At 40.1% G+C, this 14,702-nt stretch overlaps 1 protein-coding gene across 1 annotated transcript in view; it reads right to left on the reverse strand.

The window, feature by feature from the left end:
• Positions 1-14,585, reverse strand: part of EXOSC7 (exosome component 7) — a 19,483-nt gene extending 4,898 nt beyond the window's left edge. Inside the window, 5 exon segments of the mRNA NM_001252154.1 lie at positions 3,929-3,999; positions 7,814-7,979; positions 12,242-12,336; positions 14,256-14,357; positions 14,508-14,585. Coding sequence (NP_001239083.1) covers positions 3,929-3,999; positions 7,814-7,979; positions 12,242-12,336; positions 14,256-14,357; positions 14,508-14,564 — 491 coding nt within the window. The 5' untranslated portion in view covers positions 14,565-14,585.
• Positions 14,586-14,702: the final 117 nt, after the last annotated feature.

Consider the following 14,702-nt stretch of genomic DNA (forward strand, 5'->3'; position numbering starts at 1 on the left):
CCGAGATACTCTGCTTTACTGGCCAGTACAGCGCCCACACAACTCAAGTGATCTGCTCCCACTCGTATGTATTTGCACATGAGAACACAAAATACTTGAAGGTATCCCTGGAAAGCTAATGGCAGTAACCGTGTGGAGCATAACCGCAAACTCTTTTTATGTTAGTACTTGTACAGTAGCGCTGTTTTTCATAGCTGGACTCTCAAGGTTACATTCGTTTATGCATTCTGCACCAAATCCCTCTTAAAGGACGAGATAGGGACTGGATTTTTCTCCAGGAAACCAAAGTGATTTTTGTTGTTCCCCAGACGAATGTTTTAAGTTATTTGTGGCTGGGAATCTGAGAGCCAAGTGCTTCATAACAGCTAACCCTTTTTTAGTAAAAACAAATTTCTTACAAAAATACTGCCCTGAGCCAAGCTAGAACTGAAACTTTCAGTAAGCAGATAGCTACTGTGTTTATTTTTTCATGAAATTAAGCTCGAAATGCTCTGCGGTACGTAGCCACTCGCTGGAGGGGCATCAAAGTCTATTTTCAAGCTAAAAATATTCCATTAAAATTGACGGAATGAAGTCACAAGGTGACTGCTCCTCAGGGTACACCAGACAATGGACAGCACTGGACACCAGCCTAGACAAGGAGTAACATGTGCCAATGCACTGCATAAAAGAGAAGGAAGATCAAGAAACAGTGCATGAGATCGATTAAGCCATTTTAACTCCGTCCCAAAATAGTAATGAAAGCACAGCAATGTTTGGTCTGCAACAAGAAGCTGACAGGACTCATACCTGAAAATTCCCTGCAAGGAACTCTTCTGGCCAAGAACAGATAAGGCAGAGTGCAAACTACAACTACTGGAAGGGCTGAAAGATTATTGATCAAATGCAAGCACCGTGTTAACATGAAAGAAAGGTACATACACATCAAAAACTAAGGATCCAAATGGGTATAGAGAGTGTTCGTAGCACAAAGAGCACATCCAGAAAATGAGATTTCCTCTCCAGGCTTGTGAAGATTTATCTTAAGAACTAGCTGTACATGTTTGCTTTGTAGCTTTTATTCTTCTGTTTTGATTCCTGCAACTAATCAGCACAGAGATCTGTACAGCAGGACTTAGTCACAGAATGAACAATGCTCTTGTCCGTGCAATGGAGACGCACGCTTCACAGCAGCAAAACTTACTGTGCACTTGCATGCAGGCATCAGTTCTGTACCTGCCACGGTGCCCAGCAAAAAAGCAGCACGTCTGCACGCCTGTTGTGCTACAAACTCTGTAGCTCTTGCCACTTGCCTAGCTTCTGTTGCCTCAGCTGCAATGGAGCACATTCCACAGGATTCGGCTTAATGCTAAATCTTAACGTGGTGGCTTCTTGCACATTTTGCACTGTCTGCTTCAATCGTGGATAAATCTAGCCTTAAGCACCTTGGATTCAGTTAAGAATAAAGTCTGCTGTCAGCCATCTTTCATACACGATCTGGATCTAGTTTTTAGAACAGAGTAAACACCACAAATCTCCAAAGAGTAAATATTCCTCCCATGACAGTCATGTTGTCATTGCTCCATGCCTGAAGGGGATACAGTGAGTCAGGTCAGACATAACAGGATTTAAATACTATAAATTCTTGCACAACATTCCCGAAGTTACTATAATGGATTTACTTAGCCCTAAAGAAAAAGCGTGCTGGATGACACAGCTACTATAAAACATGGTTAGAAGCAAGATTTTAAGGATGAAGCTTTTCAAATGCCTGTCTGAATATCAGAAGAAAAAACCAATGGTCTCAAAGAAAACAATCCAGCAACTTGAACTTTCTGCTCTTGATTCTAAAGCTGAAGTGAAGGCTGACAAAGATCCAAAGATCTGAAAGCACTTAAAACCTGGCAGCAAACAGATTATGAAAGGCAAGGAAGACTCAAAGAGGGACACAGACATCAAGTAAAGTTCAGAACACTTAATCTGAAGTGATCTTCAAACTGACATCATCTTACTTAGGCCATAGTACTTTAAGGAATGCGGGCAGCTGCTCTAAACTACCTTTGTATCAATCCAAAGAAAATGTAGTAGACATTAAGGGAAAGGGGAAGGAATACCGAATGAGGACAACAGCTTTTCACTTTGAACTTCAGCCCTGACTCTCTGAGCTCTGATTAGATTAGATGTACTAGCATTCCATGCTCCTGTCCTAAGAGTTCTCACAAATCAAAACTAACATGCTTTTTGTTATGTCATACCGTACCACATTTTGGTTGCATATCCTACTTTGACAAGACTGACGATGGTTACCCACAGATCAAAGACTGTACGAGAGACAGTTTCCAGAACAATCACAACACAGCCTCCATGTTTTCCATTTTCCTCCAAAAGCAACAGACTTACCATTTTTTTCTAATTTGTTTTTAAATGCCATCTTCACTCTTCACTCAAAACTAGAACTCTTGTTGAAATAAGAACAAAGGCCGAGTAATCCTGCAAATAAAGGATGTGCCTGGGATCTGTGGAACAACTCATGTGGGAGCAACTGTGTTAAGCCTACTCGACTTTTGCCTCTTGGCAGCCCACACAGCAAGAGAGGAATTTCTCCCCTTCAGTGTGCTGTGAAGTCTTTGCGAGCTATTACATTTATTACAGTATTCCTTAACGCTACAAAAACAGTTCACCGTTAAAAGGTACTGTTAATTAAGATGGGAAATTTCTCAGCAATATAAACAAGCTGTTGTCTCAGGTGGGTTTCCCTTTTCCCCAGCATTAAAGTATTTATAACCCAATATATTGCCTCTGTCTTGAAAAGTTTATTTTCTTCCTCTTGCATGCCCTTTTCCAGCTCCAGTACTGCACACTGCTTCCCTGAGGAATAAGCAAGAACTGTGCCACTGACTTCAGCACATCTCTAATTTACAGCTGGAAAACAACTTGAGATCCACTTTAAAACTTCTGTGCCTTTAAGATTCTTATTTTTATACTTCTTCCAGACATTTCTGCTATGTAAGATTTTTTAGCAAAACCATTCACTGGTTTCTTTCTCAAGGGTGCTACAAAACTCTGTATTCCCTTAAGATAATGAAGATAAAAACACTAGAAAAAAATTGCTATTGAATACTACTGTCCTTAGAACACTCAATGTGTAATTGTATTAATCATAGAATCATAGAATGGCCTGGGTTGAAAAGGACCACAGTGATCATCCAGTTTCAACCCCCCTGCTCTGTGCAGGGTCACCAACCACCAGACCAGGCTGCCCAGAGCCACATCCAGCCTGGCCTTGAATGCCTCCAGGCATGGGGCATCCACAACCTCCTTGGGCAACCTGTTCCAGTGCATCACCACCCTCTGGGTGAAAAACTTCCTCCTCATATCTCACCTACACCTCTTCTGTCTCAGTTTAAAACCATTCCCCCTTGTCCTGTCTACCCTCATAATGAATTAATGATACTAAGATTTTGTTCTTCCATTCTTTGAACTAAAATGCATGGGGAAAGTTAAGCTAAAGACGCATCATTTCACAGTCCCCACAACCTCTCAAACCATTTCCCCCTCTGTTTTAAGAAAGGCTGTGTATTGACAGCCAATAAGAAAGAACGTGGGAAAACAGAGCTAGTTACAAGCTGGTGGTCAATCTGACACAGAGAGGGCTTCTTAGTCGGGAGCATCACCTGTCAGTAAATGCTTCTTATTTCAAAAACACAGAGGCCTTCAACTACTTGCAACAAGACTATAGTGTGAATACAGTGCAACACAACAGTTGATTGGTAGGAACGAAGTCGTGAGTTCATGTTATTTGCTTGCAAACAGACTGCTTTTTACCTGAATTTAAGTCACAGTTAAGTTTTTCTGACTTAAAAACACCGAGCACAAAAGGCTCAGCTCATAAAAGGTATTTCTCTTCCCCTACCACTTGCACTCACATGAAATGAACTCTGTGCTTTACCTTGTGTTAAAGAGAGCTGCCTTCACCGTGATAGAGATTGCATCAAAGAGGTTCCCACCACATTCCAGTAACTGGGGAGGAGGAAAAAAAAAAAGAAAGAATCTCTTTAAAAGAAAAATTGAGTTAGTACCTTTAAATGAAGTCTTTATTTTACATAAACTTACTTAAGGCACAAAAATAAGGACTAGAATAGGCTAAAAAAAGAGTTATCTTTAAAGCCTATGGCAGTGAGCACCAGGTATGAGATTCAGATTTCAGTTGACTGTACCATGCATGAGAAATAGAAGAGTTAAAGCACTTCATAATAAAATTAATGATAAAACTTCATAATAGAAGCTGAAATGAAATCACTGCTATTCTTACTCTTCTCACAGTAAGACTCTCCAGTAAACTACAACCACACTATTTCCAATACACTCAGAACGTTTAACGTTAAATCAGGAAAAGCCACCTCTTATATATATTTCAAGTATTTCAAAAAGTGAGGTTGTTTAATAATGTTATACATGAACTTAATTACACAAAGGATAGTTTGAAGGCACATCTTAATTTATCCTCTATTCTTTATGGAAAAGGAGTAATCCTTTTCATAAAATTCCACAGTTTCTCTTGTAGCTGACAAAGATCTAAGGAAATTCTGTTCTCAAAGTCTACTTATTGATAGCACTATCAATATGCTATCAGTAAGTACTGATATATACATATATATAAGTAAGTCAATAAGACATTGATTCGAATCGAAGCCTGTGGAAGGAGGCTAGCTTAGTTTCTTCCCATTAAGGTCAGGAGAAAAACAGCCCAAAAGATGAACAGCACTGCATACTATTAAACAAAAAGCGGGCTCCCATAACCACTTATACCTTCTATAGGCTGACAGACAACTCAGTGATGCATTTAGTGATAGTCTAGTGATAGTTCTCTGACAAGCTCCACTCTGAATTTGCTCACAGACAATACTATTCTATGATCAAACCCCCACAAGCATTTGAAACTATGCTGGTAAGAACACTAGACATAATGAAGCAGCATCCATTCTACACTGCACAATGAGAGCAAAACAAGTCTTACAGCACTGATTGCACTGATGGCTCTTCAGAATCTATTTAAGAACGAGACTTCCTCCCACACTGGGAGCAAATCATAAATCAGATATTCTGGAAAGACAGCTTATTTTTATTAAGACAGACTGAATTGTGTAAACAGAATGACAAAAAGTTGAGATGGAAAGCTAATACAAAGGTGATCAAATTATTTCCTTGCCAACAGCTGCTGGATACAGAGAGGTTAACTTGCCACTTTCAGGCACTATTGGATTTTGTGGATAATGGAATAAGCCTGCAATATTTACGTTATTAAAACACAATAATGGGATGTGCTTGTACTGTTACTAGGCTTGCATTCAAGCTACTATTCTAAAGCCTTATCTGTATTACACTGGCGCCTATGGGCTAGGAACTCGGCCTGTATCAAGCATGGCGAAACAATTCCTCCAAAAATAAATGAATGCCCTCTTCTCAGCCTAAGCATGTTGTCACGTTGTACTGAGATTTCCCTCTTCCACTGCATTCGTACCTTTTTTTTTTAAAGGAATGAAGAAAGCCTGCTCAACTCTGAGTCTCAGGAAGCAAAAGGGTTTCTAGGAAGGACGCACTTCTAATTTACTGATACACAAAAGAGAAGGTTATCATGAGTGGAAAAAACAAACTATCGTAGGTCTTGCCTTATTCAGAGATTTTCATCAGAAAGGACTGATTTCTAAGTTGTTGGGTTTCGTTCCTCCAACAGGGCTGGGATAAGGTGGAGGTAAAGAAGAATCTCCTGAAGGATGCTCAGCAGAAAACCAGTAACATTTCAACAGAACCTAATGCATCCTCCCCCCAAGATCCAAGCACACCACGTAATGTGATGAGGTAGGGAATGGAAAAATAATGCACAGCTTCAGCTCTCCTTGCTCAGTGTGGCAGCCTGCTGGTGCGAGTTATGCGAAGAAGGCAAGATGTGTCAAAAACAACCCCCAGAATCTCCTAAAAGCTTATTTCAAACATTAATAAGTAGGGAAGGGAAAGAAAAAGACAGAAAGATAGAAGGTGAGAACAGGCTGTAGTTCTGCAGTGCTGTACAACTCCCACATTCAAAGAGTCGCTCACACATCTGAACTTGGACTGCTATTAAGAAAGAATATTTGGAAAGGTCGAGGTACATTTCTCAATCTTTAAACCATATCCATGTGTGGAGGATCAGTCAGCACCTACGTTATGTGTCTGGCTGAAACCTGTAAGTATGAAGTGCTTGCATCAAGTATAAACTATCACACGTGATACACACGTCTTCTATTTGGAAAAAGAAATAATACAAATACCTCGAAAACGTTAAAATACAGAAGACTTGAGCAGCGTGGGGGGCAGAATAGGAATGTTAACATTACCTTATTCTATCTACACCACAGCTCCTCAGTGGCTCACATAAAATTCTGCAGAATATTACATTAAAAGTCTTAATAACTTTAGAATCCTAGTTACAAACCTACAACAGATTCTTTATTGATACTATAAATAAAGCTAAACAAAATACACCACGTAGCACAGGTGTTCATAATTCTGATGTGACTAGTAGCTTAAAAACTCCAAGGCTTTTCTCCTCTGGAGCTGTGGACAATCAACAGATTTGTGCAGGACAACTTAAGTAATTATCAGTTATATACCATACAAAAGCTGGACGGAACAATTTCTGCAGCAGTCAGCATTATTAAAGTCTTTGTTTATGCTGCAGAAGCAGCACATGGCTTAAATAAGCACACCATATAATATTCTGCACCTCTGTATGCAATTACCTGGTAACAGAAGGTCCCAGTGTGATTTCTGAGAACTAGCACTTTACTCCCTATTAAACTCTGCCAAGCTCCACTAAACTGGTGACTCGGGTTGTTAAAGCACTCCGCAGTGGTACATATTTGATCATTCTGTATTTGGACAAAGCCACAGTATGTTCCAAGTCTACTATAATCAGAGTAACGCTTCTGCTTTTTAAAAACCTACTGGGTTAATTTTCACATTTATTCATATCTCATTCTTGTTTTAACACAACTCTGTATGCACTTTTTTTTTGGGGGGGGGGGGGAAATGCAGCTTAACATGTAGTAAATAATTCATAGACATTAACTGATTCCAGTGAGTAAGATCCCTCAACGTATTTTCAGTTACACATTTGGCAACTGCAAACTCAACTCTGCACCAGTAATAGGAGGAAACAAAGCTCTGGAGAGTCTGACTTGCAGAATTCTATTAAATTCCCATGATGGATCACTTTAAATATAGCATTACTTGGAAATTGAGCTGCTGTACACGCAAGACTTACACACACTAAACTGAGTTGCCAGTTTTTAATGGAAACAAATATTCACTTTCTTTTTTAAATTCAACACACGTGTACAACTACCACAAAAGTGCTTAGGCCAAATGTTACGGCTGTCATAGAAGTTTCATCGAACAAAGAAGCAGACAGGAGGGAAACTCATATTAGGGCTAACATACATTCATGCTCAGTTACACTCAATTGAATGATACATTCACTTAGAAAAAAAAAATCAGACTTCGTTAGTGGCAATTTCCTTGTGAATATAAGACTGCTGATTTTTATTGGTGACAGATTTGGAGTATTTCAATCTGTCTTATTAGCTCTGCAGCAGAACAGAAGAGGAGAAAAAGAACAAGCAGAATGTAGTGTCTAACTGTTATAGACAGATTTGCAAGAAAGTAGCCATCCATGCTGTGAAATATTAAGTTGCATTAGAGGAAGAACCTTTTATATGAAGATAAACATGGCTATGCTAATGCCAATGCCTTGAAAACCTCCTTGAAGATTTTTAGTTGTCATTCTCTTACTTACCAATACATCAACGTAGAGAACCCAGCAGTGTTCCCCGGGGTTAATGCAAAGAGATTTCAAGTCTACACTCCCCTCACTGCTAAATATTCTGTAGAGCGTACTTGCTATCTCTGTGCCAAGCTCTTCTCCTCCCCGGCCTTCAAACTCAGGAGTAGCATTTGCAGAACTGGATAAAGAAGAAAAAAGTAGAAAAAAAGAAACCTTCACTTTTGAAGCTGCATTTCTTAAGTGTAAATATATATCGAAGCATAAAATACTAGGGATCTCCAAGGATTTATTTGTACAACAATAAGCACTTTATCTGTGAAAGAAATTATTTCCATTCTGCATAAGAAAATGTCTTAATGCAGATGGATTATCTAAATTTTGTTACCAAGTCTGACGCTAACTAAATTCCATTACAGTCTTCAGTTCCCAGCATTAGCATTAAGGGTGGTGAATTCTCTCTGCAATTAGTTCTTAGGCACTCTCATCTTCTATTGCCTCAACGCTTTCAAGAAAAAGAAATGAGAGAACATTGTACTAAGTTCAGAATGGCTAACAAGGCAGCCTGTTAGACATGAATGTTAAATTAACAAGATAAGAAAGTAAGGCAAGAAGGTAATTAATAAGGTAAGAAGAGAAAGATGGGACGCTATAACAAGGATGTGCAGAATTCATATGACTGCCTGATTTAAATTGGTAATTTCTTTCTGTGAGCATATTCTGTGCCACCAAACCCCCTACAGACAGCAGTCCATTATTTTCAGCAACCACTGTTTATGGATAGGAGCTAAAAACCATCTTTATCAAGAAAGAATCTGACCAAAAAAAAGCGTGTGGTCTTTGTTTTCCCGATTCCAATGTAACAAACTTTGTTTATGGGGTTGTGCAATAAAGCGTTCACAGCTAAGAACAACATTCTAACAAACAGCAGAAGACAACAGGCATATACAAAACAAACAGAAACCAAAACCTCCAAATCACAATGAAATAGAGCAGAAATGCCCAGAGGTGAATATGTGGTAAGATAAGAAATGTTTTGAACCTACACTCGGTGTACAGAGAGGGCAAAAACACGCTCAGAAGTGGACTTGTGGCAAGCACTGCAGATTTTGGTTTTAAATAAATTAGTCAGATCTCCATCTCTCCAAGACCAATTTCTCTTGACAGACATGAGACTGGAGGAGACTCCTCAGAATTAGCTTAATATGTTCAAATCTCTGAACGCAAAAACCTGCATTGCACTGGCTAGGCACCCTGCAGTGCCAATTTCTCATGCATGTTTTGTACTGATAAGATGATAAAAATCCTTAGCTCTCTTCCAGCACTGAAGGAATGCAAACATACAGCAGAGAACAAACTCTTGGAATACATTTGCTTCACCCTTAAAACTTAAACCATCAAGGGTGCTGTATCAACACGACTGCAGAGCCTACAAGGGAAACCCTTGCCACACAGCAACAATCCCAACTTTGCACAACTGATGAAAATTCAGTGTGCCAGGAAGAGCTACTGGATTTTCTAGGAGTTATTTGCTGCTTATATATGGAGACTCTACTATACAGGCTAAAAAAAATCAGTATAACTGTCAATCAAGCACTGACCTATGCTTGCAGATCACTTTCATCATGCAAACAAGCACTGAAAGTGTAACGCTACTATTTGCAATTGCATTCATATTATAGAATCATAGAATGGTTTGGGTTGGAAGGGACCTTTAAGATCATCTCGTTCCAACCCCCTGCTACAGGCAGGGACACCTCCCTCTACACCAGGTTGCTCAAAGCCCCATCCAGCCTGGCCCTGAACGCCTCCAGGGCATCCACAACCTCACTGGGCAACCTGTTGCAGTGTCTCACCACTGTCATAATAAAGAATTTCTTCCTAATATTTAGTCTAAATCTACCCTCTTCCAGTTTAAAGCCACATCCCCTTGTCCTGTCACTACCTGCTCTTATAAAAAGTCCCTCCCCTACTTCCCTGTAGGCCCCCTTCATGTACTGGCAGGCGCTATAAGATCCCCTTAGAGCCTTTTCTTTTCCAGGCTGAAAAGCCCCAGCTTTCTCAGTCCACATAGGGGAGGTGCTCCAGCCCTGATTTCATGAGACAGGACCATATTTAAGCAGAACTTAATTCTGGAAATATGCCCAAGTCAGGCCTTTAGGTTGTATTAAAGGAGCACGTACCCATTAAAGCAGCTTTTTGCAAGTTCACTATACCATTCTGTTTAACCTGCTCTCTTTCGAGTAGAGTTTATGCAAGCATTATGCTTCTCATGTTAAATTGAAAAGAATTATACAAGTTCTAATCTACAGCTCATTATTTTTAAACATCAAGTTTTATCAAATGCTCTAGTTTTTAAACACAAATGGTTGCTTTCTTTGACAGCAAGTAAGAAGAACATAGGACCCAACTGGAATATAGCAAGTTTTATTGCATCTTAATTCCATCACTATTTTAACACCAAGCAATCCGAGTGCAATTAAGAAGTAATGTTGGCAAGGTACTGATATAATAACTCTGTGGTAAATACTGCCACCCAATGCTCACAGAATACTTCAGCAACTTACACGAGGTATAATAAGAAAGAGGGTTGTCTAGTACACTAATAAAAAAAAAGCCCAGAAGTATGCTTTACAAAACAGAAAGAACTGAGTAGTGGCCATGGTGAGTACAGAGCACAGGAAATTTCTATTCCCGGAATGTAGATTTGGAGAACGGTAAAACCATTTCAGTGTCACATCACACAACATTCAAGATTCTTCTACCACAGATCGCTTCTTTAAAAATCCTTTTTCTGTTCCCAGTTCAAAATCTTTCTCCCAACAGCTGAAAACTGTTGCTCAGGCCTTTGATATACTGTCATCTACAATACAAGTAATCGTAGGGGAGAAAGCAGTTAACCAAACAATAGATAACCTTAAAGAAGTATTTACTTTCCTAGTTTAAACAATATAAAATCCACGTAGCACATAGAAGAACTTCACTATGAGATGCAGCGTATCAAAATGTGCTGAATTACTACCACCTAGTGGGAGCCTGAAAAAGCATCAGAGCACTGAGAACATCTCACTACCCTATCTATACAGAAAACAAATAGCTCTCACTTCAAACCGTGTCTTTGGGATCTTCGTTAAAGCTAGAAGTCACCTTATCTTGACAGCACAAGCACAGGTGAAGTGATTACTCTTCAAGTGATTACTACTCCAAGCACTGCTGATGAGCAGAACAGTAACACAAGGGAGAGTACTAGAGTTTACAGCTTCTTTCGTTGGACTTTGTCTAAAAGCCAACAGAAACAATTAAATACTACTTGGGCTTTTCCATACGTGGGCTTTATAAAGAAGTCAGCTCAGATACTATCTAAAAACAGGACCACATCCGGGAAGAACACCCTACTGTCTTACATTTTTTGAACAGTAGTCACAGATAAACTAATTCCTAGCTGAGTCCTTCTCTTGGCAAACCATACATCTCCATAGCTAACCAGGAGACTGTGATGTATGGACGGATTCTTAGATAAAACTGCATAATGCCAGAGATACAAAAGTATTTACACAGATAACACCAGTTACATCAAAAAGACTATCAGATATATGCTTTCTTAGTGAAACTCATATCTCAGGTTGTCATACTAACATACATTTAGCGTCAGAATACCAACAATTAAAAAAAAATTTAAAAAAATATCATAGGCAGAACTAACTTGACAGTGACAAAGCTTTGAGAAGCTCTCAATGTATTTTATTTCATAAAGAATAGCTTCAGGAAGTCTGCAAGACATGGATGCTGCAGCTTCAGACAGCAGACAGTCAGGAATAAGATCAAGATGTCACTAAGCTATCTCAGAGCAGCCTAAAAACAAAAGCTCTCTTTCTTCCTAGCTTCCTTCACAATTCAGATGCTATTAAACCTGTAAAGATAAGCAATGGTTCGTATGTAGCACAAAGCTCGGAACTCGATAGAAAACAATTATTACTGCAATTAATGAGATACTGATTTGATGATAAATGTGATTAATAAATCCGTGTTCTAATCAACCTTTGCATGTGAAGTTTATATCATGAGAATTTATTTTTTTAATGAATGGTCTTGCACAAAGTACACTTTTTACACTGCTTTCAGAGACAAAGCAAGTAAAATCCTTTGAGATACAGTTTTAAGTATAATCTCTACAAGTTAATTCTTTTTCTTCCCCCATCTCAGTACCTGGAATGCTTCATCACTGAAAGACAACCGATTACTATAGAACTGAAATGATGTTTCTGAACATTCACCACAGCTAAGACAGTAAAATAAACTGCTTCTGTTACTCAGACACTTAAAGCAGGTTAGGGCAGCGAAGGTATACATTTCAGATCTGATCAGTCTTTTTTATTTCAAACGTGAGAAGCAAAGAAGTGTATGTGCATACTGCTCCATTACCTTTTCTTCTAATATACTAACCAGTCAACAAAGAATTCCAGATAACCTTCATCTGGTTTCTCCAACTTCGGTGTCCCCATTTCAGCTTTTACACCAACCAAGATATCAGTGTGCCCCTGTTTAAAACAAAAATACATCACACTACTAGAACTGTGGTCAAAACACACTCAGTTAAGATGCCTACAGCAAGCAGACGTTTCCGTCTATTCTGTTGTCTTTGCTAATTGCTCTATCAGAGAATTTCAAAACAGAAAGGCTTTAGGAGAACAGTGCTGTGCCCACATATCAGCCTTCTCTGTGTTTAGAAGACAATCTTAATAGCTACAGCTTTTTACCATTTCAGTTCTGGATCAGTTATTTCGGCAGAACATTTATAATACCGCCAAAAAATAACAATTTCCTTTACAGCCAACACATGCCAGAAGTAGCTTTGCTTCACTGTAAAGGAACAGAACTATTCTTTCCAGTGATTAGGCACAACAGTATCTAACATCGAATAGCAGATCAGTTCAGCCTGAAGGCCTTTCAGGCACTCCACTATAAATCTAGCTCAAACAGGTTAAGCTAGCTTGAATTATTCATATACCTTGCCATTATTTCCTCAACCCATCATTTCAATTAGTGCTAGGCACATACATACATGCGTAGGTCGCTCTGAAAGTAATGCCTCCTATTTATTTCCGTGGCAAATATAAGAGGTGCAAAGAGCGCAATAACATTATTCGATTGAACAAATTCTCAGCTACAAAACTTTACCAACATAGTCACCATCACTCTGCATTTTCACCACTGATGAACAAGAGACTGCAAGCTGCGCTCATAAAAATCTGCACCAGCAGAGGTAACCCACTGTTTCATAGCTACAACTGTACCACTGCTAGGAAAACACTGCCTGAGCAATCCATTTTCCATCAGCCCAAACAGGTGGAAGACAGAAGGCACCAAATCTGGACTACACAGTGAGTGTGGTAGGACAGTCCAGACAAATTTGGCACTGTGCTCTATGGTCTTGAAACTGGTATGGGACCTGGTGTTAGCACATTGCAAGAAAAAAGCTCTCGTCTTCTCTGCCTGACTCTGGGAGTTCAAGCCTTCAGCTTAGTCAGTGTCATGATGTAGCATTCGGAGCTGATGTTTTGTCTGCGTTTCAGGAAATCCAGAAGCATCACTCCTTTCCTATCCCAAAAGACAGTGCACAATACTTTGCCCGCTGAAGGCTGTCTCTTGAACTTTTTCTTCAATAGGGAATTCATGTCACCACTCCATGGACTGCATTTTCACACCAGTGCGTAGTGGTGACACCACATCTCATCATCACTACTGATGTGATCCAGGAAACTGTCACCTTCAGCCTTGCATTGGTTCAATAGATCCTAACAAACTTACATATGGTGCTCTTTCTGCTCCTGTGTGAGCATTCATGGGAACCACCTGGCACACATTTTCTGATATTCCAACACTGCCACCATCATTCCTGACGCACTGAAGCTGATATTCAGAGATATACAGAGCTCCCTGGTCATGACCTGCTGATTTGCACAGATGAGCTGATCAAGACACTTCATTTCATCGTGTGACAGCTGTGCATGCCATCTAGAACGTGCCTTGTATTTCATGTCGCTGTTGCCACTGATAAAATGCACCACCCACTGCTTCACTGCGCTCACATCCACTGTTGGGTCTCCATCAACATTCAGCAAATGACAATGAATGTCAATTGTTTCAACATGAAGGAATTCAATTCCACATCTTTGCCTCAGAAGCATTTCCATGTCAGACACCATTCTGTCAAACTGCACTTCTGCTGTCATCTGTCACACGGCAACAAAATGGAATGAAATACTGCTGGGAAGGTTCAACCATCTGCCTCTGATTGTTGTGGGCCAACATCATAAAATAGGAGACGCTGTTTTTGGAGCAACTCTCATATTAGACATGCATGGACATATTTACAGACAACAATTATTTATCATAAGCCAAGTGAAATAAGCTGGTTTCATCAGCAACGTACGTGACTCCTAAGACATTCACCTACCAGCTTCACTCTCGCAGATCCACTTGTGTTGGATACCACATCTGTTTCTACTTCTGCACATCTGTAATCTTCACAGCCACGGCCATCCACACGGAGGTCCTCCTAAATACGACAACCAACGGATTTTGCTTAAGGTAACCACGAACGTGGATACAAGAAACTGTACTTTTAAAGTTCCCTTTTCCCGTGCCAAATACATCAGTAAAGATGAAAAGCAACTTTCACGTAACAGTACAGCAGTACAGCCGCTACCTGGACGCCGTGTATGATGTACAGCTTCTCCGCGTCACTCAGCACCACAGACGCCATGCCGCCGCGCGCACTGCAGAGCACTTCCGCTTCCGGCCGGCAGCCGCCCCACCCTCAGGGCCAGGCGGCGGGAGCGAGCAGGCGCGCGCCCTCGCCCACGTGACTCTCAGGGAGGGGGCGGGCTCTGCGCCTGCGCAC

The sequence above is a fragment of the Gallus gallus genome, chromosome 2 (assembly GCF_016699485.2).
Source record: "Gallus gallus isolate bGalGal1 chromosome 2, bGalGal1.mat.broiler.GRCg7b, whole genome shotgun sequence".
Classification (NCBI taxonomy): domain Eukaryota; kingdom Metazoa; phylum Chordata; class Aves; order Galliformes; family Phasianidae; genus Gallus; species Gallus gallus.